Consider the following 26,506-nt stretch of genomic DNA (forward strand, 5'->3'; position numbering starts at 1 on the left):
TCAGTCACCCTGTGACCAAAACATTTATATATCAACATTCCTGATTTTCGCTAGATACTGAAGCAACTGCATTCTTATTATCGTAAATGTTGGTTCAGAATAAACTCCAAACTCTCGCCTCGTTTGCAAATGAGAAACTTTAACAAGAGTAGTTCTAAACAACTTAATTCCTGATTCAGTGGTAAACATAGTCATTCCAACTTTTTTATCGCACCAAAGCAGTCAAAATGGCGTCGAGACTCGGGAGCCTGATTGCAAGGAGACTTTCCTCTGTCCAAGGATCCTCTGCTGTAGCAGGGGAACACGCAGGTAATTATTTGTGAAAATGAATTTGTCAAGAACTTGCTGTATGAATCTGAGGGTAGCGGTAAAGCTTTATCGAAGTTTGTTGGTAATAAACGTACGTGCAATGATCTCGTGCGTGAATGGTGGCTCTACTGCTGAGGTTATTCAAAGTTTGAAGCAGAGATAGTGCAAAGAATTAGAACGGTGTTTATCCCCGTCTGTGAAACAACAGCTTAATCAACAAATTCCCCATATAGATTTAGGTATTTGCAATCTTTCGATAGGTAAAGTAGGTGTGTAGCAGTGAACTTCACATGACCTTCACAAAATTTCCCTTGAGGATTGCATTGTTGACAATTCATTTAAGTTCAGTCCATATTATTTGGATAAAGTTTGTAAGAAAACTACTTATAACAACAACAAATGGTTGTAGATAAATATCAAGGCGGGCATATGAACACAATCACTGGTGTGCACATTAGTGTATGGCTTTGGAATGAATACGTCCAAGCATTACCATGTATTAATACTGTTATTCAGGAATATGGACAAACGTTATGAATAACAACTTCTTTTAATTCTTGAGTGCGGCACTTCAATACAGATACTTGTACAGTTGTCAAGCAGGATATTCACACCCATGAATAAAAGCAATCACATATCCATTAAGTTTGTCCAAATTATTAAACTCCTAAAATGCCACTCACAAAGAAGATATTATTCTGGAACTGGACAGCATGTAACTTGTATTGTTTAGCAGACACCTACACAAGTGGTGAGGTGAGGTGAAATTGGGTTTTACGTCGTGCTTGAGAATATTTCGCTCATATGACGACGTGCATGCGTGTGTATGTGCGGCTGCTTGTACTAGCCCAGACATAAGCTGCTTTTATAGTGCTAGCCCACTGAGATACCATGCCGCAGTGAAGAATGAATACCCCACTCAGACACATTATACTGACTCCGAGCCGACCAGTCCTTGATGTACCCAGTAATGCCGAGCGCCAGGCAGGGACCAACAAGTACCATATTTTAACGTCTTTTGGTATGACGCGGTCGGGGATGGAACCCGCGACCTTCCGCTCTCCGGGCGGACGCTCTAACCACTACACCACGGAGGTGGTCCCTACACAAATCAAAAACCTACAAGGAAAAACCTGTACCTACCCATACAATAATCGACATGTACCCAAAAGAAGTGATTCCATACCCAACAGCGATATGTATAGTTTTTTAACATTCTTCACTTTCATTGTTGGAAATAGATTCGGCACAACAGTAAAGATATTACTACTTTTGGGCAAGTACTTTAGTTTATTTGTGGGGCGGTGGAGTAGCCTAGTGGTTAAAGCGTTTACTCATCGAGCCGAAGGCCAGTGTTCGATTCCCCACATGGGTACAACGTGTGAAGCCTGTTTCTGGTGTCCCTCGTCATGATATTGCTGGAATATTGCTAAAAGCGGCGTAAAACCATACTCACTGACTTAGGTTATTTGTAGGCTGTCATCATAGAGGTTGGTCATCAGTTAATGTTAACAATGTACAGTGGATAAAGCCTATAATTCGCATTTGATGGATCAAAGAGAAGTGCCCATACCTGAAAATGCTGAATAGTTAATTCTCCCTGCAGTGTTTTATTGTGTTTAAAGGAAAAAACAAAATCAATTATTTCTGATATGAACATTCTGTAGAGCCTCTTTAGGATGTCAATAAAATGAACAAGCATTAACAATGATTACCCTGTATTCAAATAATGATTCCAGGTTAAAATCTGACCTCGGCAACGACATACATAAATTTCTAATATACAACTTCATCAAACTTGCAAATGGATGTTTCAATTTCCAGAGATAACATCCTTGGGTTTTTTGTGCAATCGCATGTATGGTATTTGTTTCCAACGACCCACTACACTTGATTGAAAGAACTAACTCAATTAAACTGAAAAAGACTGAGATAGGAGTTACTCCAGTAAGGACATGGTGAAGGGGAAAACAGTATGGTTCAGGGAGACTGATAATCTTGCCATTAAGTGATGATTTGTATTTGACAATTTCAGGGGGTGCAAAGAGGTGGAAGATCCTGACTTTCCTTGTGGCAGTACCCGGTGTTCTTGTCTGTTACGCCAATGCTTTCGTCCTGCAAGATCACCATATGAAGCCAGATGAATTTGTTCCATATGAACATCTCCGTCTCCGATCAAAGGTAATTTGGTTGCCAAACAACATGACATTTTAGCACTTTGGTTGTCATTACAACACATCAGTTAAATATTCAATTAATTATATTAAAAATTAGAATTATCTTTCATATAATGAATTAATTGTACTACATAATAGATTTGCAATTAGTAAATACAATCTTTAATATGAATTAGGATGATCCATTAAATGTTTCAAATTGATTTTCTGCCCATTCATCATCATTGTAGATTATATTGATGATGATAATCTTGATCAATGTAGAACTTTTTGGCAGTGAATTTTTAATTTAATATGATAATGGTAAATTTGTGTCCCTACAGCATCAATATTAGAACCTTATGTAGATACACTAATAGATACAGTGAAATCCATAGTGAAAATGCCTTAAAAAAATATCTGTACTCAATGGTTGTGTAAATCATGGGGTGTCTTTGACACATCACAATCGCTTTCCAAGTAAAAATTACTTGCAGGGGTCCTTGAACTTGTTGAACTAAAAGATCTAAGTACATGTACCTCATGCTTCTCATGCAAAAGAGATCCAGCTGGGTTTGAAGTTGACGTAAGACTGCGACAAGTACAAATTAGGAAAGACGAGTGATATTTCTTTAATACCAACCAATTATTTAGATAGCAATTTTGAAGCAGATAATTCTTGTAGAATGGTGAAGTTAACATTAAAATTCTGTCTAAAGTCTAAAATATGAATAGAATGATCAGAATGAATTATTTAAGACTACGAAAATTATTGATGAGTGAAAGCTAGCACAGATATTTGACATATTACCCAGACAAGGTTGAATGGCATGGTAAAATAAGATGAAACTGCTAAGCACATTGTGATGACAATGGTTATTACATGAAGCCATTGTTAAAGTTACCTTTGCATTAGAAAAATTGTCAAATATATGAAAAGACTATGAACTGTATGCATGGAGGTTGGGGTCCTGTCAACTGAGGTGCTTTCAGTTGCTGTACAGAGTTGTGTCCCTTGCGTTTGCTGTACTGCTGTACTGCTTCCAAGTGTCAAGATAAGATATTCTTTATTGCCCGTGAGGGAATTTGTCTTACATCTGAGTGAGCATAAATACATGTATATAATATACATACATAAAAACATGATCATAATTACATACAAATTTACAATAGCATGAGAATGGAGAACATTAATGGCTATTCAACAAAGAAACTGATAATGGTACAAAAGACATTTTAGAATGCTTGGATTTGCATGTCGATATGTTATACCGAGGACCAGAGGGTGAAAGTTCCTAACATTCATGTAAAACATGAGAGGGATCAGTAATAATTTTTATAGCTAAATTTAGAGCCTTTCCTCTATGAAGTTCATCTATTCTATTCTCTTAGAGATCTGATTAATAATTTTCTCTCCTTGTTTTTATAAATCTTGTTTAGTTTGTGTTATCACTGAGTGAAAGGGAGCCAAACCAACACTGAATAGAGAACAGGAGGATGGATTGTACACAAGTTTTATAGAAAAGTTCCAAAAACGTTGAGTTTCCTGAGGAAATGAAGGTCAGACTGACACTTCCTGTACATGGGATTATTATTTTGAGAGAGATATAATTTTTATCACTCTCAGTAGATGGAACAAATTACAACTTTTACCCAGTTCAGGACATTCATAGAGTTCAAATGTGTATTAAAGTTATTGTCTTGTTTGCAAAATTGGATTCTAAAAAATGACTCAACAAAACATCCCTATTATTTGAGAATTTATCTCGATTCTAGGTATAGATTGTTTCTGCACCATTGGTCATGGTCTAACCAGATATGTACTGACTGGGATTTTGTAGCATTTGAATGCTATTCTCCCAGTTATGGGGGCATTGGGGTAGCCTAATGGTTAAAGCGTTAACTTGTCACGCCAAAGACCCGGGTTCAGTTCCCCACATATGTGAAGCCAATTTCTGGTATCCCCTGCCATAAAATTGCTGGAATATTGCTAAAAGCTGTGTTAATCCAAACTCACTCTCAGTTATGATGGGTGGTGGGGTACCCTAGTGATTAAAGTATTCGCTCGACACGCTGAAGATCCAGGTTTGATTCCCCACATGGATGCAATGTGTGAAGCCCATTTCTGGGCCTAGATTTCCGAAGTTTTCTTAGTGCTAAGATAGATGTAAGTTCATGTTAATGTATGGCACTTACGACTATCTTAGAGCTAAGGGAGCTTTGCAAATCTCGGCCCAGGTGTCCCCCGCTGTGATATTGCTGGAATATTGCTAAAAGCGGCATAAAATTAAACTCACTCACCCAGTTATGACAGTTACCCAATCCCAATATTGGTTCAGACTCCAGAATCTGCCAAGAGTGCAAACGGCAAGGGTGTTAGTTCTGTAATATCTCAATTGGTATAATAATGTAAATGCTAATTAAAATTGAAAGAAAATACCCCACAGTTCTCATATAGGATTGTTTTGGTGGCTCATTGTGCCCTGGCGTGTTTGAGCTTGCACCAATTTGCACTATTGTTTGGAGAATTAATGTACATATCAAAATGACACCACAGCATCAAACCCTCATGTAAACTCACTTTACTAGTTCTTGAGATAATTTGCTCGATCTCTGCCCAAAGACAAGCCTCAGTTTCAGACACTGAATGTGCTGCTTTCACTACTCCATTTCGATAGGGATATTCAAATATGTCACAAATATTTAAATATACGCCTGACATATTATGAGAATCAGTTTTCTGTTTCATGCTTAGTAGAAATATCCTTATCGAAAATGGAGTGGTATGGATTTCCTGAATGCTTATTCCTCCGAAGATCATTGCTTCTGCTTTTTGTCATGGTTTGCTTGGACCTGGCTGGATTATGTGACAGACCGCCATGATCAAGGGGGATTGTGCTGATTCCTGTGTAAAACAACATTCAATCACTTTATGCTCCCATCTAGGTCTGGCTAAGAAGATCGATAGTCGGATATATCGTCAGTGGGAATCATTATTGATGATTATCGATATGAAAATTGTGTAACCAATAGTACCGTAAATGAGTTACTTAGAAAATACACAAAGTTTGGTCTTTATTCATCTGCTGCTCCTGTACTTTGTTCAGGACAGCATTTTGTTGGTAATCCAAGCCTACAAAGTTACTTTTCCAATATTTATTGATAATCGATCGATATTGATTTAACGATGATCGATCTCTGTGATCTATATTAATTGCCAGCCCTTCTTCCATCAAATAGTCATTGACTTTATGTAAGATTCTGGTTGTCTTTTGTTTCAGCGTTTCCCTTGGGGTGACGGAAACCACTCCCTGTTCCACAACAAGGAAATGAACCCCCTTCCAGAAGGATATGAAGAATAATTAGTCCTATTATTAAATCTATTGAAGCTTATGTCTTCATATCAAGATAGCTGCGTGTTGGAACAGAATATTGAAGCTGATTTTCATTACTGTATTTCATTCAGACAAGAATCTGATTTGTGTTCTGTCAGCTGAAAACTGTGTGAATGAAGATTAAAAGTTGTGTTAGAAAGCATTTCTTTGTTTAATTTTTCTAGAGTAGAAATTTCTCCAGCATGTGAAAGTTTTGACATCGTTGTGTGGGTTTACGAGTAGAATCGGTTCCCAGTACCCTTTGCTTGTCATTCATGCTGATCGGATAGTTGCAGTGAGGGACCACGCTGATTGTATCGCTTCATTCATTGAGCCCATGCTTTCAGTCATTGGTTTTCCTGGCCCGTTCAGACTAGAAGGGGACCTTGCTGATTGTATCGCTTCATTCATTGAGCCCATGCCTTCAGTCATTGGTGTTCCTGGCCCCTTCAGACTAGAAGGGGACCTTGCTGATTGTATCGCTTCATTCATTGAGCCCATGCTTTCAGTCATTGGTGTTACTGGCCCCTTCAGACTAGAAGGTGACCTTGCTGATTGTATCGCTTCATTAATTGAGCCCATGCCTTCAGTCATTGGTTTTCCTGGTCCATTAAAATGCTGCAGCTTTAGCTGGTATATTGCAGACAGGGTAAAATAACTGCCTCATGTTGTCTACGTTGAACATTTTGGAAAACACCATGGATTGACCTTATACTTTGGTGGACTTCGTAGAGCAAGCCTTGAACAGCGTGTCATGGTATGTATATGTGTTGTCTGGATGTGTCACCATTGTCAGTGTACTTGTTGGTCAAGTGGCTGTTTTTGGTTGATGGTGATGTATTGTAGGTATGATGTACGGTGCGTCATGTGGCTCTCTGTTGTTATGCAGTCTTGTACCACTGGCACTCTGGAGAGCCTAATGGTAAAGAGTTGGCTCATCACGCCGAAGATTCGGGTTCGATTCCCCACATGGATACAATGTGTAAAGCCCATTTCTGGTGTCCCCCTCCATGATGTTGCTGGAGTATTGCTAAAAGCTCACTCTTGGGATTTTTGGTAAGAGTAGGTCCCAAAGAACCTATGCTGGTCGTAAGAGGCGACATGATGGATGACGTGATGATTCTTGGTGACTTGTCTGGTATTGTCATCGTTCCCCAACTGTGTAGATTCTTGTTCATGTCCATTACTGGATTGTCTGGTCCAGACATGATTGTTTATAGGCTGCGTCATGTTGCTGGAACATTGTAGAGTGCAGTGTTAAACAACTAACTTGTCCATAGCTTAGTTGCCTGTCTGGATCCTTGAACATGTTTACAGACAGATTTTAGTTCCTCATGCTTCTGGTGAGAAGTGACCTGGAGTGTTTCAGGTTATGTAAGTCTGGGACAAGTATACATCAGGAATGACTTGTCTCATACTTTAGTGAACAGCTACTGTAGGTAGGTAGAAAATTTTGAAGATCATGTTTACAGTACTGTGAAACTAAAAGTAAATGTCTTACTGCATTGATGTCTAAGACGCGTCTGGAATGGTCACAATGGCTCATTGAAGACCATGGAAAGTATTGATAGGTGACAACCTGTGTGGATACTTTGACTCGTTATTATAGTTACCCTGACCCTGGATGGGACAATGGAACAACTCAATCCAAATCATATCACTGTTCCTGTTCTGCTGAAGGATGGTGAAAGTTCAGGTTCAGTTGCATCCCTGCAGGAATTGTTCTTATGCTGTACTAGTGGGCAAATGGCATGGTTTGAATAAAATGGTAATGGCAGGGTGAAGTTCAAAATGCCCAATGAGCAGACTTTAAAACTATTCTTTAACAGAAACTCATTTGTCTATTATATGCAATCGTTCAATATGCTTCAGACAAAACTGGAAAGTGAGTGAGTAATAAGGAACTCAAATCGCTGGTCAGGATTGTGCTGCTTTGGTGTGCAGAGGTTGCGTAGTTGCGAGTTCGGATCCCATTTTCTAACTGGCTGTTTAAAAGTTAGCAGCACAGCAGTGCTGGTTTCGTTAAAGTGGTAAACATCTATGACTGGCATCAGTTCAGGCTTTGGTCAGATCATATCTTCTGATCTGGTTGTATCTCTTGGTTCAGGGATTAAGATGTTAATGCCAGCTGTCATTGAAAGAAAACATTACACTAAAATTACCATGGACGATTGTTTACTGGCTTATTTGCTTGGAATTTTTTTAGCTTGCACCAGATTTCAAATTCCTTCAGACCTTCATGCAATTCAGGGGCAGTGGGGTAGCCTAGTGGTTAAAGCATTGGCTCGTCACGCCGAAGACCCGGGTTCGATTCTCCACATGGGCACAATGTGTTAAGCCCATTTCTGGTGTCCCCCTCCGTGATATTGCTGGAATATTGCTAAAAGCGGCGTAAAACTAAACTCAGTCAGTCAGTTCATGCAATTCATCCAGTCATTCCCAAAGAAAATTCGCTTGACTGCCCAATAGATCAGCCTCTGTTTCAGAAACTGAATATGCTCCTTTCAGGAAGTTCTCATAATTCATGATATACTACTCAGTTTTGATAAGGATATTCAGATATGTCAGAAATGTTTAGATATTCACGTGACATATTAAGAGAATCAGTTTTGTGTTCCATGCAAAATAGAATTTGTCCTTATTAAGAGTGGAGTAGTATATGACTTGAGCTCTGAATGCTTTTTTCAATAAGATAATTGCTTCTGCTTCTTGTCATGGGTTTGCTTGGACTGCTCGATTGTATTACAGACCGCCATGATCAGTCTGGATTGTGCGGAGTCCTGTGCCAAACAACATTCAGTCACTTTATGCGTCAATTTAATGCTTATTGACCTAACATAAAAATCTGGTTGTTTTTTGTTTCAGCGTTTCCCTTGGGGTGACGGAAACCATACTCTGTTGCACAACAAGCACATGAACCCCCTGCCTGATGGATATGAGGAATAACTCTTCTGTGATGATATCTGTTGAAGATTGTGACTTAACATCAAAGTCGTGGAGTGTGTATAGAATATATTGTACTGAATACTGGAGTTCATTGTCACTGCTGTATTTCGTTTAGACAAACATTTATCCTCTGTTAACTGAAAACTGAAAAGAGATTAAAAGTTGTGAGTAAACATTTCTTTGTTATTTTGTCACAATATTTCTTCAATAAGTAACCAATCTGACAATGCGGAGAAGAATCAGTTCCCAATAACCTTTAATTGAACATGTTGATTGGATGCTTGCAGTGAGGGACCTTGTGGATTGTGTTGTGTGGTTAATGGATAGAACTTGTGTATATGTGGGTTACAATTGGCCTTCAGCAACCCATGCTTGTGGTTTTATTACCTCCCTTGGCTGGCTTTTTATCCAGTCAGGTGCCTACGCTGGAAAGTTGAGCGTACCAATCACAACTCACTTTCGCTTCTTAAATTATCTAACCGTTTAAACTTGGGAACACAATTGATGCAGAGGTACTCTGAAAGAAGTAGAAGGAGTTCTGTCATATATTTCTTTAAAGTTTCAGATCTGTCAATTTGTCTTTATTATTTCCCCAAAAATCTGAGTGGCACTGCGAACTTCGCGACTGCGACCGCTATCCTTGTTGACACTGGCAAGCTCAGTTGTAACGGCGGCTTAGCTGATTGGCTACTGTGAGAATGCGGAGCCAGCCAAGGGAGGTAATTAAATCATCGCCCCCAAGCCGTGGATGCATCCAGGGTATAGTGGAGAGTGATCGTAATGTAAACCCTGGAGATTATCGAGGATGAGCGCCGCCATGCAGCTGGGATATTGCTGAGTGCAGCATTGAACAACAAACCAACCAACCAACCACATGGATGGCTATTGGAGTTGACCCTTTCACTTCCGGATATGTGATGAAAAAGGGTCACAAACATGCATTTTAATCAACAGAGCTCACCACTTTGATTCCTGCATGTGTTGCCCGTCAGTATTTTGGGTCCACATACTGGCTAAGACCACAGTTTGTGCAAGCTGTTATGGGTGTTGAGTTTCGTATATAACTTGATATGATCAGTCACCATTCAATTATGTCATGAAAATAACATATCAGTGAGTGAGTTGGGGTTTACGCCACTTTCAGCAATATTCCAGCAATATCACTGCTATGGACACCAGAAATGGGCGTCCATGTAGGAAATCGAACCCAGCCCCCCAACCCACCCCAAACCCACCAACTCCTCAAGTGCTGACGTTTCTGCACCTCAAGGAGAGCCACAAGAAGCGCCCCAATCACAGCAGAAATAGAGGATCAGGGTTAGCAAGAAAGAAATACCGGACTACAAATGGACGGATGAGGGAACCATGAAGCTGGCCGAATTTGTTAAGCAATTCCACAAATAATACCACGACTGCTTCACGCATGCGCGAAGTGGTTGTGGCAATACATGCCCGTGATGGAACAATGCGCGTCGTGCTTACCATGCCGTACACTAGACGTAAACAATGCTCCAGTAATACTTGACCTAGACGTAAATAAGTCGTGCGATAGCGTGCCATTGCGTGACAATGAGCACCATTTTCGGTCACGCATTGCGTGCCAACTGCGTAAACAGTGCGCAAACTAGTCTTCACGCTGTCATGCGTACCATGTAAATTACACGCGTTGCCACGACGAATTGCGCGTCAGTGCGGAGGCAAAAGTTGTGCAAGTGTCAAGGTGGCATAACTGAAGATCAATTCTAACCCGGATCTTCACGGGCTGCTATCCATGCCCACATGGACTCCAAGTTAAGGATGATGCTCCTTCCTTTGACACTCTTGAAAAGTTTGGTTTGGTTTGTTGTTTAACGCCACTCTCAGCAATATTCCAGCTATATGGCGGCGGTCTGTAAATAATCGAGTCTGGACCAGACAATCTAGTGATCTACAGCATGATCACCGATCTACGCAATTGGGATATGATGACGTGTCAACCAAGTAAGCGAGCCTGACCACCCGATCCCGTTAGTCGCCTCTTACATCAAGCATGGATTGCTGAAGATCGATTCTTACCCGGATTTTCACAGGTTCACTCTTGAAATCAAGAGCAACATATACAGTACAACCAGAAATTATTGAGAATTTAAAGATTGTAATTTTAAAAAAAAACATTCACTCATTACTCACGTATTAAATGTGAATATTAGCAGAACATAACTCCAGATTCAAAGACAGTTAGTATTTTGTCAAGTCACTATGGACAGCAAAGCAGGCTTCAATGCGGCGGGGCATACTACTGATCAAAGAAGTTAGAAAGTCGTGGTCCATGCTGTCCCAATATCGGACCACCTCTTCTTTCATTTCAGCAAGATTTGTCAGATTTTTCTTATTGACACTTTCCTTCATAAGTCCCAAAACATTTTCTATTGGATTTAGGTCAGGGCTTTAGCTTGGTCAATCTAATAATGTCATATTTTGGGTCCGAAACCAGTCCTGTGAATGCTTTGAACGATGTTTTGGGTCGTTGTCCTGCTGGAAAATCAAAAAATTTCCATAGAACACGTGAGCAGATGGAAGTAAATGTCCCTCGAGAATATCTGTGTACCTCTCACTGTTCATATTCCCTTCAAATACACAGAGGGACGTTGCCCCTAACACAGATATGCAGAAAATCACATTGTCCCAGTTAAAATTTCTATGCTGTAAGCACCAGTTCAATCTTCGCTCCTTTTGTTCAGGTTTCATGATCAGTGATGGAATTCCTCGACTTTTCTGCCAACCCTAATTGTCTCCTTACAGACAGCCACAGTTCCTCGATCAATCATATCCAGCCTTAAGTTTTCTAAACTCCTTCGTTTGTTTTTAGAAACAAGAATACCAAGCCGCCTCCGGTCATCGACAGTCAATTTTCTGGGCCTACCTGCGCCTCCCTGGTGCTCAATACCACATCCATTTGCAAATTTTTCAAAACACGATAAACAGTGGACAAAGGGATGCCTTGAAATCACTTTAGCTGATCTGATGTCCTTGTTATAATACTCTAAGATCAACTTCCTCTTCTCTAAATCATCCATACTTAGGATCACTGAAAATGTCGTCTGCTAGCAAGTAAACACAGTGGGATAACTCTTCACAAACTAATGAAAAAGGATTAACGGAGTTGTCTCTCTTGAATGAAACCAAGCACTTGATAGCTGGTCAAGGTTGTTTATACTAGAAAACATATTCCTAAAATTCTCAATAATTTCTGGTCATACTATCTGTCATATTTGGGATCACACTTTCTCCGTTAAAACAGACTGTAGTCCTTTTGTTGGGTAGAGTCAAACCCCCACGCTCAGAGTAAAGCACCTAAAGCACAGAAAGCACGAATGTGTAATCCGCAATATAGCATAAAAAATAAACTAATAATAAATAAATAAACAACATATTTGGAGTATATAGCTTAGAACCCATGAAGATCCGAGTTGGAATTGGATGACACATGTCATCGTATCCCAATTGTGTACATGTATATAGATTCTCATGATGGTGATCACTGGATTGTCTGGTCAAGACTCGATTGTTTACAGCCCGAGGCCTTGTAGCTCCAATATTGCTGAGTGCGGCGTAAAACAACGAAGAGACAAACACTCCATGATGGTTCGGCTACTAACAAGGCACCGGTTGGAGCTGTAACTGTTGACAGAGGAACCACACGCAGATTCAAACTTGACATGGCGTTGTGATGTCACAACACAAGGGAGATAAGCAAACAGAAACATGAACACTTTGAGATGAATTGATATACCATTGATATCTCAAAGCCGTATTTTTTATTCCTTTTTGTCCATTTTTAATATGTACTGAAAACTGATAATCCCAGTGTTTTTCATATTGATCAGATTCGTGCATTGTTTTCACCGGTAAATTAGAACCCAACGGGTATATATGTGTGCTTAAGTTGAAAGTAGTTCATAAAACATTGTCACAGTACAAATGGCATGATATGCAGTTCGCATATGATGTGGTTAGTTTCTTGTGCAATTTATCTAACATGAAGTTAGTTTCTGGTGCTATCTGCATACATACAATATAGTTTCCGGTGCAGTTTCCAGGTCAGTTCTCTAACTATATCGTCATTGCTTGCTGCAGTTTGCCTACAGAGTGGTTAGTTTCTTGTGCAAGTTGTCTACCATGAAGTTTCAAGCAAAGTCTTTGTTTTTAAGTCCTCTTCTCTTCTTCCTAACCTTTGCAAGTGTGTTAGATAAGTCTGAACGACCAACTTTCTTAAAGGCACCCTCTAGTTTTTTTATAAGAAGAACAGTGTCCATCGTTGTTCTCATGTTCTGGTACCATCTCAACAGAAGAAGAAACACGTCATTGGCGTCTTGGTCTTTGGCTTCCTGTTTGATCTTGCAGATTGTGTCAAAGTTCATGCCTAGAGAAATGAGGGCATCCTGGCAGTCTCGTAAAGTGACGTGCCTTCCTAACACCAGGAGACTCTCTTGCGTCAAAACTGGATGTTCTGAAACATAAAATGAACACAACATGTTATCAACAATTTATGGAAAACTTTTCGGAATAGATGTACTGACCTAAAAGCCGTGTGCCTCAAATTAAAATGTTTGTTGACCTTATGCTTCAAACAAAACATCACGGGATAATTAATATTAAAATAGAGTGACGTTCTGCTGGATCCAAAACAGGTTCAGAGTTCAGAGGAGGAAAATAATATGGCACAATATGAGGATCACTGTTCAGGTAGAATGACATTCAAAACACTCAAGCAACAATGCGTGATTCAGGTGTAAAAAATGTCATCGAACCATGGGACCAACCGCTTCCGTTAACTGGTACTGAAATAAGACACCTTCCCCACACCTCTTTCACTCTCCTGTCTCCGGGTGCCTACGGGGTTAATTTATCGTGATAGCAGGTTGTTAAATGTTACATTTAGAGAAACAATGAAGTGTCGGATCATAAACCTTCATGACTGACTGACTGACTGAGTTTAGTTTTACGCCGCTTTTAGCAATATTCCAGCAATATCACGACGGGGGACACCAGAAATGGGCTTAACACAATGTACCCATGTGGGGAATCGAACCCGGGTCTTCGGCGTGACGAGCCAACGCTTTAACCACTAGGCTACCCCACTGCCCCTAAACCTTCATGAGCATATAAGAGCAGTAAGTGAAATTGAAGATGGAGGATTTAAGCTTTGTGGACATAAAAGACAGGCAGGGTGCTGCTTGAAAAAAACCCAGTATTCAGTATTACCTGAAGGAGATGAAGATGCAACTGTCCCCTCTGGCCACGTGCTTCCCAGAAAGTTGCTGCTGGTGGGACGATTGTGAGACGCCGAAGCAGGCATGGACACACTTCTTGAAAGTCTTGATCTGGAGGAACTAGATGCTCCCTCAGACATCTCAGATATGCCGCTACCCATTCCACTTTCATCACTTGAGGCTGACACTGTCATTGGCGTCGTTGCTTCACTGCGTGTGTTTTCCTGTCTCCCAGATTCTTCAGTGTTATAACCAGTATCGCTTGCCCCACAGGATGGCAATTCTACCTCGGAAGGTGGTTCATGAGCAACAGGGGTAGGGTAGTATTGGGTTTCTTCTCTTGTTGCAGGTCTATACGTGCGTAGATTTTTCATATACTTTAAATTATATCCTGCATCAGGATAGTTGAAGTGGACTTCGTGAACCTGTTGTCCAGCTATTGAAACCTCGACAACGCTGTAGGCAGATCCACTAACTACCTTCTGAGTCCTGAACTGGATGAAGTTGTTCCTCGACTGGTGAATGTACTGAAACGAGTACTTAGTCTTCTTTACCTGTTCTGCGCTCCTCATATTCCCTGCCAGATGTACTCGTATCCTGTCACTTAGTTTTATCCAAAAAGACCCTGATCTACTTCTAGAGATCTCAAAAAAGTTCCTTTGTTGCCTTGATTCAGCTACCTGATCTGCAGAATTGGATCCTACGACCTCAACAGTTAGCCACCTGTCTTTGTTGTCTTTTGAGAGGAACATCAGAATAGTGCATTTGTCCATCCTCCCGGCCTGGAAGAGAGCTGCTTGTATCAGAGCTGCTGTAGGTAGACCTCGTCGAACACATGCCATCTGACAACTGAAACATAGTATCAAGTTCTGGAAAGGTTCAACAATTATTTGTTTAACACCGCACACAGCAGTTTTCCAGCTTCATGGCGGCGGTCTGTATATTTGAGGTCGGACCATCGGTCCAGTGATTGCTATCAAAAGCATCGATCGAAGCAATTGGGATACGGTGACATGTATCAACGAAGTCAACGAGCATGACCACCCGATCCCGTTGGTTGCCTCTTTGCATGAGTTGGTGAAAATCAATTCTATCCTGGATCTTCACGGGTCCGAGAAACAAGTTACAGAAGATGAAGTTATGTGATGTAACATAAACAATTCTCTTTGTGATTGTTAAAGTGTATGATATGTCACATTTTCGTCAGATTTAACTTCTGAAAATGATATTTTAACGTTAAACATTCATTATAGTTTTGCACTCAACGTATGGAATGAAAGCACATACACAACATCAGTTCGTGAGCACATGATATCATCACTGTTTACAAGATTCATTATGAGTGAGTGAGTGAGTTTGGTTATACGCCAGTTCCATCCACAGTTTCACTTTACTTCAAAAGGAACGTTTTATATGACCATGAGTGAGTGAGTAAAGAGTAATGCCGCTTTTAGCAATATTATAGCAATATCACGTCGCGGGACACTAGAAAGAGGCTTCACACATTGTACCCATGTGTGGAATCGAATCCGGGTCCTCGGGTTACTCCACCGCCCAGGAGATGTATAAACACGCGCTTACTGTATGGTCCAAATCGTATACTCGACTCTGCCTAAGGCAGACTTTCCTTATTGATGTGAAAGGGGTTTTGGCGATTTACGTGTTTCAATATTCTATACGTTACCTTGTAGCATTATTGACTGTGTGGGGCATTATAGCAACGTCTTTCAAGGAACTCTCTTTCTTCAGATCTCTGACGACGTAATGGTTATTTTCAATGCTGATGGACTTCAATTCATATTCCTCTTCTGACAAATCAGCAATTGGCAGCTCGACAGTTGTGTCTATGTTGAATACTTTTTCCATTTTGTGTCGTACACTCAGAATATCGGATAGTGCATAGATCCCTTCAAATGCTGAGGGGTCATATAGCCTGTACCATTCCAGTCTGTTTGTGTCAACTGGTTGCACCTGCAAGGAGATGAAGTTCAACAAATGCGTTTGTGTTGTCTACTGGATGAGGATGTGAGTGAGCGAGTATGGTTTTACGCCGCTTTTAGCAATATTCCAGCAATATGTAGGAGGATGACATGAGAAATGGGCTTCACACATTGTACCCATGTGAACGATCGAACGCTTTAACCACTAGGCTGCTCCACCTCTCCGAGATGTGAGTTGAGGCATATTTATCTATGGATATGCAGTGATACAGCATTATTATTAGCCCTTTGGTGTGTAATATTCTATGAATGTCATACAAATAGTTGTTCTTAAAAGAATGTAGCTAGATGTGAGTATTAACACAACAATTGACTGAATGTGAATATTTAGATTTGCAAATTTTCTGTTACATAAATTTGTCATAGCCTTGGACCAAATGTGAGGGTCACTTGTATTTATGTTTACAACCACCATAGTAACAAGTTAATTATTATTATCATATCAGCAACTTATTGTCATCAATTCAGCAACGTATTGTCATCACATCAGCAACTTATTTTCATCACCAGCAAGTTATTGTCATCTTGTAAGAAAATTATTGTGAACATACAAAAACATTATTGCCAGCATATCATCAACTACCTTGACCGAGATGGTCATCTCGGTGTCCACAGCACCTTCTTGGATGTGCACTTTGATGCGTTTGTCCTTATCAGAGACGAATGTGAACGCATTCCTAGAAATCCTCCTGAACTCGGGTATTGGGCGTGCATAGGCCACGAAGTACTTTCCTCCCTGTATTGGGAATTTCAGAAGACAATCCTGAAAAAAAGAAGGGCAATGAATAAAATTTCTCATTCGCTGTCACAGCACAAAGGACTACGTTAATTAAATGTTTTCGCTGGCATACAAACTGCTGTCCTAGTGCAGCTGCGAACAACAGTGTTCCAGGCATTACATTGATACCTTCATCAAACTTGGTTTGATTGCCTTGATTTCTCGTGGCTTTCGGTCTCGATTTTAGATGATGTTCAAATCCATAATGCTTGAAATTAATTGATAGAGGTTATAAATGTTTGACGACAAACCACAGATTCCAAGGTCTGATTTCAATTTGATTGAAATTGTTTTGACGAAGGCTTTATTAGTATGATGACTTAAGGTAAGGTTAAGTAGCCTTTAACGTCGCGTTAAAATATTGCAGCAGGTGTATGTCTGTGCGCGTGAGTGCGTGAGTGAGCTGGTGTTTGCCCGTACGAGTCCGGATTAAAGACTGTTTGCCAGTGCTGGCCAAAATAATTATTGTGAAATTAATTTACAGAAACTGTCAAGACACCTTGTCAGTGGATGCCCTTCCCTGGCACAAACAGCATATCTTAAAAGACATGATGTCATGGCTCGCTGCTTCTACTACCGTCTTTAACAGTGGCTTTGACTGTGAGGTCCATCCATGGTGATCCTGGCACAGTCAGGCTGAGGGCCCTTGCCCCCTCTACACGCAGCCCACACGGCGAATGGGACTTCTCTCAGGAAACGCTGCTAGTCGCACCGACCAAGAACTTTCCGGAGAATGTGTAGACTCCCCAACACTGCAGCCTTCTACATTACCCTGACTGTCAGAAGGGCTGTGCTCCCAGTGGAGAACCCGGGCACTCTCATAACCTGCGCCAAGAGATCGGGAGGTACCAAAGCAAGTGCACCAAGAACAATGGGGAGTCTGACGGACAGTGTACTTGGGATGCAAGCGAGACATTTCAAAGGCGAGGTCCGCATATTTAACATGCTTTTCCTGAATTTTGCTAATCACGTTGTTGTCAAAAGGGACAGAAATTTCAATAACACAAATAAATTCATTGGTATTATCAAAAAGGACAAGATCATGTTTGGTGGCTGGAATTCTTCTGAGGCTGTATATGGGCTCACTCCAAAGATGTTTAAAGCTGTCATTTTCCATGACGCCCTGACCATGTTCAGGGTCGTACCATGGATGGACATCATAGTCAAAGCCACATGCATGGCCAAGATGGTAATAGAAGCAACAACCCATGCCATCATGTCTTTTAAGATAAGGTGTTTGTGCCAAGGAAGGGCATCCACTGAAAACGTGTTGAAAAGTCTCTGTAAATTCATTGCAAAGTCGACATTTCATATCGATATTTTGTTTCAGAATCACATTTTGGCGATTGCGAGTCGGAAGTGACTCGTCCTGAGCAGCAAACAGGAAGCCCTGTGTTTCACATTTAAGACCAACCGACTTCGTCCAGGCGAAGGAGTCGGTTGGATTACTGTTCTGTTCCACACACTGCATGTAAACACTATGCAATACTTATTGAGAAAGAAGAGGTTTATTCCCATCGCTGCCCAGCAGTACATTGCCATGAATAATATCAACCTCAAATTTCAGAGTCTGACCAACAACCTTGGCACGCTATAATAGCTGTGGATTTCCTTACTTTCAGCATGAGTCTTGACATACATCATCAGAGAATCGTCCGATAAATATATATGTGAAAAAGTACACAATGCCATTCGATTATGGAGAGCTTCCACATTAATCAAACCCAGACCTCCAGAATTGACTGGCACATATAAACGATTAAGAGAGGAACGAGGGTGGTGGGCTCTGTTATAAGATATGATCCTTCTGGTCAGGCGGTCAAGACTCTGGATGTCTTGTTTATATTAATAGAAAAGGACTAGCACAGCAGAAATATTGGTGGCTTTGACCTTGTTTCGAGCAATTAACTTTCTGTAAGTGGGTTTCATACTCGGCCTGAAGTTTGTATTGAATGAAAAATCTGAATTGTGTACCTCGTACTGTGCCGGAACAGGTGTCCATCCACCATCGCCACACACCATGACATGGAACCGGAAGAGAACGTGGACGTCAAGTCTCGTGGTTGGCAGAACGAGAGGGATCTGTAGGTATTTTGGCTTGCAGTTCAAAGATTGTATATCCTCGCCTTCCAATTCGTACACATCGCTGACCATGGTCTCGTCGTGGTAGTGTGGAAACTGAGACAACATATCCGTGCGTTTCTCAGCCCAAAGAGGGATGGCTTTGCATCTGAATTCCGATACGTTGTCGGGAACAAGCAGCTTGACGCCATTTTGGAGGTCTATAGTTGTCCACTCACTGAAAAATACATGTATATGTGACTGTTAAAATGAAACAAACATCAACAAACTTGGCTCAAATTTGTACACTCACGCACATGCTTGTGTTTTTTGGGGTTTTCTTCGTTGTTTTTGCTTTTGTGTGTTTGTTTGTTGTTGTTGTTGTTGTTCCGTTGGCCTCAGCAATATTCCAGCTATATGGCAGCTTTCTGTAAATAATCGAGCCGGGACGATACAATTCAGTGATCAAAAGCATGTGCATCAATCTACGCAATTGGGATACGATGCTTAAAGGTCACATGCAACCAAAAATCAAACATACATAAAACACAATTATCACTTATTCATGACATATAATATACATTGCTGATTATGAAAAAACATATAAATAAAATTATAAGCGTACAATCGCAAATCAATAGTGCAATATTTTGTACTTGGGTTTACTTCCCTAGAAACGAAGCAGCCGGGATACCGAACCAAGTCAGAGCGGGTGGGTGTGCACTCAAGTGTAACGGCTGGTTCATTTACAGATGCACTCACGGCTCATTGTGTGTGTATATATAGAGATGTTGGGTTTTGTAAATACATGCTCATTTTCTGGGTATAACATTTTGCAATCAACAGACATCATAACATGTCATGTGTACAAGTATCACACCTGCCTGTCTGTGTAATTACATAATGTGACAGAGACCGAACTCGGGCCATAAATCAATGCATTTTGTTTATGGTGTATTGCCTGATAGGTGTTAAGTTCAAATTGCATGTGGCCAGTGATAGCAGTTGTGTATTGAATATTGTCATTAGCAGACAGGCAGGCAGACACACAGGTGTCAATAAAACAAGACACTGAGTTTTGTCTGTGACAACGACATATCTATATCACAGTTGGAAATTCTGTCAACGCTAAATAATGGCATTACTTTTAAGTATCGAACTGAGAAAGTGACTCGGTAAGAAGAACGTGTGGTGAAATAGACAAATGAAATTATATAAACAGTTAATTTACTGTCATAACATATAAAAAGCTCGCGCCTGTGAGATATCAACAAAACATTAGAAAAATAGCTCACACCAAAGCCTTCACCGAGTATTCACCGGACAACCCGCTTCCAAGCTGCGCGAACCTATTTCACTGCGCACGTGCTATGAGCGCAGCCCAGCTGTTGAAACCAGTTTTCCCCCGAAAAGTCGGGAGAAAATTAATGAAACGTTTGAACTCCGATTTCGCGCGGGTTTTTTCATCGCGTTATTTTTCAACTTTATAAGTTGAATTTGCATTTTTGATGATTTGTTTCGGTAAGTCCATACCGAAAGGTATCAGAATCTGCAAAGTTGTGTTTTACGTTGCATGTGACCTTTAATGTGTGTGTGTTTTAAATCAACCAGCCGCTAATAGTGAGTGAGTGAGTATGGTTTTACCCCACTTTTAGCAATATTCCAGCAATATCACTGCAGGGTACACCAGAAATGGGCTTCACACATTGTACCCATGTGGGGAATACAACCCGGGTCTTTTGCGTGACGAGCGAATGCTTTAACCACTAGGCTACCCTGTCGCTAATAAGAGCTGATTTGTAGTCTTATCTATTTATATAAAATTCCCATGGATAATAACCGTTTTTCACAAACAGATTCTAATGGGAGTAATGGGTAAATTAATATTAAATATACATAAATGTATCTCTGAATATGCTTATCATGTTCTAATCTAACGTTAGTTTCTGCTTCTTCTTTTGTGCTTGATGACGCTTAGACATAATATTGTCATGCTTCTTTTCAGGACAAATGCCATTTAAATTTGACGCATCAGTGACAGTAAGGTGTCAGATACAATTCCACATTATGACTAGAACCATATGTACACGGGTGGTTTTTCTTGAAGGTGAACAATTGACTTGCCTTAGCGTGTGTTTGCTCCACCAGTTTGGCATGATGCGCTCAGTTTTTTGGCGAAAACTTGATATCATTCCTATTTGATTGCTGTTCACAGTTCGTGATATTGTCGAAATTGTAAAAATTTCTAAATTAATAACAATTATGGCAAAGGGGTATTCGCTTTCATCTACGCACAAAAACTATCAAGTATATCTGAAAACCATTTAAACTGACGAACAAAAGAAACGTAAATATTTAGAAAAGTGTTTTGATTGTGACTTACAGGTCACAACATTGTCAAGTATGTACAATACGTACACAATGTTTGTGACATGTAAATCACATTTTTCAAAATATTTAATTTGTTATTTGGGGGGGGAAAGTAATCCCAAAGTTAAAGTGTGTACTTTATTGTGTACGTCAGTTCATCGTGTATGAGACAAACTGAAAGACGACAAACATACACTGGTTGACTCTCTGCATCTGCTTCTTCTTCTTCCTCGCTAATATATTCCTCAAAACTGCTTTCGTATTCATAGTCATCAGAATCATCATCATCATCGTTGACAAGCCTGTCGAAATATCAATTCGTCATGTTATCTGTTGACTGAAACATGTAATCGTTGTTTATAAATAACACATGTACCGACAAGAAACGTTATATACTTATAACTATATACAAAATGTAGTGAGTGGATATCGGGTTATGATTTCATAATATAGTGAGTGAGTGAGTATGGTTTTACGCCGCTTTGAGCAATATTCCAGAACCAGAAACGGGGTTTCACACATTGTACCCATGCGGGGAATCGACCCTGGATCTTCGGTGTGACGAGCAAACGCTTTAACCACTAGGCTACCCCACCGCCCACTCATAATATAGAGGATATGTACTATACGTACTTTACAAACCAGGGGTTGGAGGAGTAACCCAGCGGTTAAAGCGTCCGTTCATCACGCCGAAAATCCGGGTTCTATTCCTCACATGGGTTTATTGCGTAAAACCCATTTCTGGATTCTCCCGCCGTGATATTGCTGGGATATTCCTGTAGGCGGCGTAAAACCCAACTCACTCACTGACTTTACAAAACCAGTCTTCTTCTCAGAATTAATAACGTGCCAGCCAGACCTTCCTTGTTATTCCTCAATAAGAATCGCCAGACGGGCAACAAGTACCATCTGTTAATGTAATTTAGTTTGTAAAAGTATCAACAACAACATCAACAACAGAAACTGTCTCAAAAAGTGATAATTACTCTTCAAATGGAACCTCTTCTCCTCCAATCGCATCCCTCCAGCTGGACGGCCAACTGAAACATAATGTGAACAAAACATACTTCCTGCTACTTATATACTGTGTAGTGAAGAGCTGAGATGAGATGAGGTGAGGTGAGAGGTGACAAATGAGAAGTGAGGTGAGGTGAGGATGAGATTAGAAGTGACGTGAGATACGGTGATATGGAGTGAGATGCAGTAAGGTGAGGTGAGGTGAGGTTAGAAGTGACGTGAGATAAGGTGATATGAAGTGATATGCAGTGAGGTGAGGTGAGGCTAGAAGTGACGTGAGATAAGGTGATATTGGAGTGAGATGCAGTGAGGTGAGGTTAGAAGTGAGGTGAGATGAGGTTAGAAGTGACGTAAGATAAGGTGATATGAAGTGAGATGCAGTAAGGTGAGGTTAGAAGTGAGGTGAGATGAGGTTAGAAGTGACGTGAGATAAGGTGATATGAAGTGAGATGCAGCGAGGTGAGGTTAGAAGTGAGGTGAGATGAGGTGATATGGAGTGAGATGCAGCGAGGTGAGGTTAGAAGTGAGGTGAGATGAGGTTAGAAGTGACGTGAGATAAGGTGATATGGAGTGAGATGCAGCGAGGTGAGGTTAGAAGTGACGTGAGATAAGGTGATATGGAGTGAGATGCAGCGAGGTGAGGTTAGAAGTGAGGTGAGATGAGGTTAGAAGTGACGTGAGATAAGGTGATATGGAGTGAGATGCAGTGAGGTGAGGTTAGAAGTGAGGTGAGGTGAGGCTAGAAGTGGCGTGAGATAAGGTGATATGGAGTGAGATGCAGTGAGGTGAGGTTAGAAGTGAGGTGAGATGAGGTTAGAAGTGACGTGAGATAAGGTGATATGAAGTGCGATGCAGTAAGGTGAGGTGAGGTGAGGTTAAAAGTGACGTGAGATAAGGTGATATGAAGTGAGATGCAGTGAGGTGAGGTGAGGTGAGGTTAGAAGTGACGTGAGATAAGGTGATATGAAGTGAGATGCAGTGAGGTGAGGTGAGGTGAGGTTAGAAGTGACGTGAGATAAGGTGAGGATGAAGTGAGGTGCAGTGAGGTGAAGTGAGGTGAGGAGGAAGTGAGGTTAGAAGTGAGATAAGGTGATATGAAGTGCACTGAGATGAGGTGAGGTTGGTTAAGTGAGGTGAGGTGAGGTAGAAGTGAGGTGAGGTGATATGAGGTGAGCAGAGGCAGTGAGGTGAGGTTAGAAGTGAGGTGAGATGAGGTGATATGAAGTGAGATGCAGTGAGGTGAGGTTAGAAGTGATGTGAGATAAGGTGATATGAAGTGAGATGCAGTGTGGTGAGGTTAGAAGTGACGTGAGATAAGGTGATATGAACGTGAGTTTATGAACGTGAGTTTATAATGCTATCCCACTGTAATACCATAGCTCAGTTTATCAGTGATTACCCACTCTATTCAAATTTTTAAAGATATTTATATACATAGAGTACCTGCTTTCTGAGGGTATGGTGCTCAAGGAACTTGGGGGACAGTTTCGGACTTGGCGCGCCATGCTGTGCCTCTTATTTCACTGCCTTTCGAATGGAGAACTGTACCACCCAGCATTTGACAGGAAGAGCAGGTCAGCATCACATCGTGGACGTGGATCTGAACCACACGAAAACATGATACGACATATGTACAGTACGTACATTAAACATTGATGAGAGAGAGATGGAGAGAGAGAGAGAGAGAGAGAGAGAGAGAGAGAGAGAGAGAGAGAGAGAGAGAGAGAGAGAGAGAGAGAGAGAGAGAGAGAGAGAGAGAGAGAGAGAGAGAGAGAGAGAGAGAGAGAGAGAGAGAGAGACAGAGAGAGATATGGAGGGAGGGAGACATGCGTATATAACGAACTACGATGATCAGGAATATAAAACTAGTCATCAAACTGGGTTCATCAAGACCGTAGTTTACTGTTTTGTTTACCTTCTGTTGGTCCTACGGTTATATATTCGCAAATATAGTTAAGATAGAGAACTGCGTGGAAATTCAACCGTCTCAGGATCCCACCCCAACACCAACGACAAGTTAATAACTCCCGCTAAGGGAACAATGCTGCCTCATAAATAAGGTATGTCAGTCTGTCTTGAGGTACCATTGATTGCCACCGATCCTTTGTGTGTTTAGCAATGTCGTTCAGTTTAGGCTGTGAATTATTAGAGCACATCGACTGTGACAGACATGCGCTGAAGACATATCCCATGAGTGTTATGTTACGTCTGTTGGTTTTACAATATAAATCGGTATCTATATAAATATGTTAACATTCCGTACATAGTATAGATAATCGGAAGAACGGTGGGGAAGCCTATTGGTTAGCGCGTTCGCACGTCATGCCGAAAACTTGGGTTCGACTCCCTACGTGGGTACAATGTGTGAAGCTTATTGTGATACTGCTGGATTATTGATAAAATCGGCGTAAAGGAAAATTTTATCACAGACTTAATATGGAGCTTGTCATTGTTGGTGTAAAGGAGACTTTGATCACAGATGAAACTTTTGAGTTGTTACTGTTGTTAGCGAAGTTTTATATATATAAATGCAAACATTCCAACAATGTCATAGGTTTGATCCATTTTAAAAGAGTTTTACAGGATAAGCATTATATTGAGAAGAACAGATATTATGCTAAAAGTGAACCAGCGCAATTTTATAAAAAATGGACTGTCATTTTATTTATTTATTTATTTATTTATTTATTTATTTATTTATTTATTTATTGTCATAATATTTCAATGTGTTGTCTATTTTACTTTTAATTTCTCATTATATGTACATTAGATCGTGAATGTGATGTCTATGTCTGATTTTTTTAAAACAAAAAAACCCTCAGATATCCTCTTCTTAATTCTGCAATGCAATGGGGCCCCTGCTACACTTGACAGGAGTCCCTATATGTAACAGGTATTTCTGTAATAAAAAGATAATTAAAAATAAAAAAATTGTCATTCTGCTACCAATTTATTGTTGTTGTTTTTTATTGGTTCTGCTAATATTTATTTTAAATGTTTTGAATTCAATTTAAATGTTTTCAATTGGTTCCAACTCTGTGAAATAATTGCCAGTAACGAGAATATCTAGTAAAGTTAAGTTACATTTTAAGTGGCCTTCCTCTCTTACTAAGTTGGTTGGTTGACACGTCATCGTATCCCAATAGATCGATGTTCATGATGTTGTTCACCGGTTGCATGGTCCACACTCGATTATTTACAGATCGCCGTAACATAGCTAGAGTATTGCTGAGTGCGTAAACCAATGAAGCAATCAAGTAGGCCAGAAGCAAGGTAGTTTCTTTAATCGAGTGTTGTCAAATTCGAAAGCAAAATACTCTGGAGATTATCTGGTTAGTTTTTCTACACACACAGCTATTGTGTTGTTGTGGCGTTGCTTAGCACCGAGTGTGTCGACAGGGAGGATTGTGTTGTCGCGTTAGACAAGCAAGTATATGAGCCAACATACCGTGGTCGGTCGGGTGGCCCTGATCTAAGATCTCATATTTCTGAACGATTCCGAAACATTTAAAATAGTAACCGATCAAGAATGCCACGGATGAGCAACGTACAGTAACCATATATCTAAAATACGTGCATGTTCTGTCACGAACATTGATAGGGAGCACTCAGACAAGCGACTCAACAAGTCCACCAGATCGAACACGCCGACCGGTATCTATACCCCTCAAACGTTGAAGACCTGTTAAGTCAACATATATGTCTGTCGGCCAATCTACCGGACTTGAAAAGTGGATTATTTACTCAGGTGTTCGAGGTACCAAACATATTAAATATTAATTTACCTAGTTTCAGTGTATACCAAAGAAAGAATGTATTCATATCTTACCTCGTGATCATTTAGTGACGAGAATTGTGTCAATCGATGAGATCGTGTCCAGATCGACGATATTACGGAGGCCTCTTGATCACATTACTTCCTGGTTGACAGTGTCACGTGACAGGCTACCTAGTAAAACAGTAGACCGCTGTACCTAGTTCGGTTCATCATGGAACAGTTTCAGTGAGTGAGTTTAGTTTTACGCTTTTAGCAATATTCCAGCAATAATTTCTGGGGACACCAGAAATGAGCTTCACACATTGTACCCAGGTGGGGAACCCAATCCGGGTCTTCGGCGTGACGAGCGGACCAGAGAAACGATGATCGATGTTATGAGCACATAACCAAGGTTGCAATAGCACATCCGATTGTAATATAACGGGGACAACCCAGGGTGTGTTTCCATCGTCTATCAATTGAGAA

General features: G+C 40.6%; 2 protein-coding genes across 3 annotated transcripts; one reads left to right on the plus strand and one right to left on the minus strand.

The window, feature by feature from the left end:
* Positions 1–154: 154 nt before the first annotated feature.
* Positions 155–8,958, plus strand: LOC124264303 (cytochrome c oxidase subunit 6A, mitochondrial-like). Of its 2 annotated transcripts, none has more exons than XM_046699047.1 (3): positions 155–309; positions 2,345–2,490; positions 8,705–8,958. In XM_046699047.1, exons 1-3 carry the CDS (start codon positions 228–230, stop codon positions 8,783–8,785), a joined length of 309 nt encoding a protein of 102 aa, XP_046555003.1. In that variant the 5' UTR covers positions 155–227; the 3' UTR covers positions 8,786–8,958. The 2 variants fall into 2 exon arrangements, with proteins under 2 accessions (XP_046555003.1, XP_046555002.1); XM_046699046.1 differs by lacking the exon at positions 8,705–8,958 and adding an exon at positions 5,747–5,999.
* Positions 8,959–12,544: 3,586 nt separating this feature from the next.
* Positions 12,545–26,299, minus strand: LOC124264372. The gene is made up of 9 exons (XM_046699123.1): positions 26,093–26,299; positions 23,707–23,863; positions 22,233–22,286; positions 21,441–21,548; positions 18,790–19,114; positions 16,621–16,800; positions 15,722–16,008; positions 14,030–14,886; positions 12,545–13,274 (listed from the first exon to the last, which is right to left on the minus strand). The coding sequence occupies exons 2-9, from the start codon at positions 23,766–23,768 to the stop codon at positions 12,952–12,954; spliced, it is 2,196 nt and encodes a 731-aa protein (XP_046555079.1). The 5' UTR covers positions 23,769–23,863; positions 26,093–26,299; the 3' UTR covers positions 12,545–12,951.
* Positions 26,300–26,506: the final 207 nt, after the last annotated feature.

The sequence above is a fragment of the Haliotis rubra genome, unplaced genomic scaffold, assembly GCF_003918875.1.
Source record: "Haliotis rubra isolate DU_JTF1 unplaced genomic scaffold, ASM391887v1 Scf92, whole genome shotgun sequence".
NCBI classification, from domain to species: Eukaryota; Metazoa; Mollusca; class Gastropoda; order Lepetellida; family Haliotidae; genus Haliotis; species Haliotis rubra.